This window comes from Lepeophtheirus salmonis, chromosome 3 (assembly GCF_016086655.4).
Source record: "Lepeophtheirus salmonis chromosome 3, UVic_Lsal_1.4, whole genome shotgun sequence".
NCBI lineage: Eukaryota > Metazoa > Arthropoda > Copepoda > Siphonostomatoida > Caligidae > Lepeophtheirus > Lepeophtheirus salmonis.
Window position 1 is genome coordinate 4,405,229 of NC_052133.2, and position 3,266 is coordinate 4,408,494.

At 31.7% G+C, this 3,266-nt stretch overlaps 1 protein-coding gene across 1 annotated transcript; it reads right to left on the reverse strand.

Annotated features, from left to right (window-relative positions):
* Positions 1-1,890: 1,890 nt before the first annotated feature.
* LOC121114371 (uncharacterized) lies at positions 1,891-2,886 on the reverse strand. Its single transcript, XM_040708320.1, has 2 exons — positions 2,730-2,886; positions 1,891-2,653 (listed from the first exon to the last, which is right to left on the reverse strand). Exons 1-2 carry the CDS (start codon positions 2,787-2,789, stop codon positions 1,952-1,954), a joined length of 762 nt encoding a protein of 253 aa, XP_040564254.1. The 5' UTR covers positions 2,790-2,886; the 3' UTR covers positions 1,891-1,951.
* Positions 2,887-3,266: the final 380 nt, after the last annotated feature.

Genomic DNA, 3,266 nt, shown 5'->3' on the forward strand with positions numbered 1-3,266 from the left:
TTTATAAGTTAGGGCTTGACAAGAAAAGACTTAAATATATTTATAATTAGTAGTGAATATTTTTAAAGTAAAATGTTTAAAAAGTTTGTTCCTCTTTTTGCTCATGAATCAATTTATTGCTGGTTGGCTCATATATATGTATAATGCCCATACTATTAATAAACTTTCAATTTCAATGGATGTACCTAAATTTTGTGATGCAGATCTATCATTATTGCAGATATTATATATTTAAAAAAAATGAGTTTTTTCCTGACCCCCTACCGGTAGGAGTCCTGTGTATTAAACCTACGTTAGTCTATACTATGATCCTTACCTTTTTTTATTTGCTGATCATTTCAGATAATTAAATTACGGGATGTGTTTTTTTTTTTTTGCTTAATAATGTATATATATTTATATATATATTTATTTATTTAAAGACAGGTATCACTGGAATTGGCATTATTAAGCTGATTCCGATAAGAGATTCGGATGCTTCGGTTAATGGTGTTTACCAACGTAAATGGAGAATAAAAATTCACGGTTGACAATGAATTCTACGAGATGCAGATTAGGAGTTGAGACAAGGTTTATTATTCTACAACAAAGATACACCTAAAAAGTAATGTACCCCAGACAACAACTCAAACCAACAATCCAAACATAGTATTCCCATTTAACTAACTATGATTTTGGGGATGATTCTGTGCCTGACTCATAAATGTATTCATCTCCACAAAGCAAACAAGGTAAAAGAAGAACTGAAACCAAAGTAGCAATTTTACTGCAGCGCAGAAACAATATTTCTATCAATAATACAGATTATGTTCTTGCGACTATATTTGAATAGAGATATAAGGTACCCGGTCCCACTCAATCTAGTAACAAGTGATAAGAGAATGCAAACTAATGATTTTCAAGATTGTCAAAAATAACAGAGTGGAAATTCTTATCTTATTCACCTGAACGGTTAAAAACGAAGATGAAAAGAATACAATGTAGTTCCTCTAACAAAGTGCCACTTTGGAAATCAAACAGGGGTCTTAAAGTGTGAAAGTGGTACTGCCAAGGCTATATACAATAAATTTAATCAAATTCATGTTGATTAAGTTACCTGGAAAAACATTTACCTGATAATCAATGACACGACAGCAGAATATACTTGGCATGTGGATGGGGTTGTAAAGCGTATACAAGACAATGTAATGTGCAACAGCTTTCGGTGGCAACAATATATTCCCTGTCAATACCACATTTTCGATAATCTATTCTAACATACAATAAATTTTCTTAATCATGAGCCATCCAACAGACCTGAATTGAATTACTCATTTATTGTAAATATATCAATGAACTACGAGTCATTTGGAAAAATTTATTTCCCAATTGCAATTGATGACGTCAAGAGAGCGAAGAACCCTTATGGCAAGATAGTTTCAAGTATTTGTATATTTGTATGAGTTATGCCGGGCCTATCGTCATTCACAATAACGTATATGATACATGAATTAATTCTCTCAGGCGTTTAGTATTTAACATACTGGGAGTACTCGTCGTTTCTTAGTGTTTGTGAGCGCTTGAGAGATTAAATAACTTATCCGTCATCCCATCATACATATTATTCCCCCTTGAGGATAAAACACATATGAATTGATAAAAGTATTGAGTTGTTACGTCTGAGTGAGTGTGTTCATGAAATATAGTGAGTAACAACTATGATTTTTTGGGGAGTTATCTTCTATATTATTAAGACGATATTTGTCTTCTACCCGACACCTAATTACTCAGATTTTTGCTGGGCAGGAACGCTCGTTCATAATATTTTTTTAAGTATTAACATTGTACGTTTTATAATAATATAACGTAATTATGGGTATTTTAAAACAATTTTAACTCATTTACATCTGATTTGTTATGAATGGATTAACAATTTATTTCTATAGTAAAATTTGGCATTATTATATATTAATTATAATTCACACACACAATGTGATGGCGGGCAATATGGTATTATGGCATTACAATTAGTGTTACACCATTCATCCATTCCAGCAACATTACTCCAGACACCAGCTCCTTTACATTCCTTTCTTCCATCTTCTGGAGAAATTGTAGTTGGTTCAGTAGTAGGTGCAAGAGTAGGATCAGATGTCGTTGGAATATCAGTTGGGTCGTCCGTGATTGGCTCATTTGTTTGATTAGTTGGAGGAATAGTAGTGGGTTCTAATGTTGCAGGAACATCAGTTGGTTCTTCAGAGGTTGGCTCATTTGTTTGGTTAGTTGGAGAAAGAGTAGTGGGTTCTAATGTTGCAGGAACATCAGTTGGTTCTTCAGAGGTTGGCTCATTTGTTTGGTTAGTTGGAGAAAGAGTAGTTGGTTCTAATGTTGTAGGAGCATCAGTTGGTTTTTCTGTGGTTGGCTGATTAGTTTGGTGGGTGGAAGGAAGAGTCGTCGGTTCTAATGTTGTAGGAAGATCTGTTGGGTCTTTTGTGATTGGATCACTGGTTTGGTTAGTTAGAGAAAGAATAAATGATTTTTGTGTTGTGGAAACATCTGTTGGCTTTGATAGAAGATCAGTTGAGTTTTCTAAGCGTCCATAATTTATAGAAAACTTTTGAAAATCAGATGAGCCTTTAAAAATTATTCTTCCTTCAACTTTAGTCGGTGTTATCTGTAATTCAAAAAAGTATCCAATTATCGAAAAGTCATATTTATTTAGCTGAATTTTCAACTTTTGCTTTACATACCGTAATTAAGAGACATAACAGTGCAATGGATTTATGTATAAATTTGATAAGGGATGCCATGGCTCGATAATATTATAAGAAGAAGATACAAGTTAGTTTTTACTCTTATCCTTATGTTGAAACCTCAAAATAAGATATTAATGTGTGATGATTTGACTAATTGCAGCTCTTATATATGCTGATGGATTCAAAATTTGGGTGTGAAATATTGATAAGATTTACTAACAAGGAAAGTTATTAATCATACTTCCTTCGAAGTCGTATTTATAATTTGTTGAATAATTATTTTTAGTTAACTGAGATTAATGAATTGCTTATCTATTTGATATCTCTAACTTCAAAGAAATTTTGTATTGATATTTGATTAATTCATAGTTGTAAAATAAAAATAGGGAAAATAATATTGCTGTACATCTTCAATTTAAAATGTATTTAAATGATAACTATGTACTTGCGTTATTTCATTTAAAATAAATTAGGCTTTCATGTGTATAAAAGTGTTGTAATAATATTTTTCTAAAAACCCTTTTTATATTA

Excerpts from the sequence above, each read along its gene's own strand:
- LOC121114371 (XM_040708320.1), bottom strand. The coding sequence starts at position 2,789 with ATGGCATCCCTTATCAAATTTATACATAAATCCATTGCACTGTTATGT. Across the intron at positions 2,654-2,729 it reads TGTTATGTCTCTTAATTACG|ATAACACCGACTAAAGTTGA; the intron begins GTATGTAAAGCA and ends TTTGAATTACAG.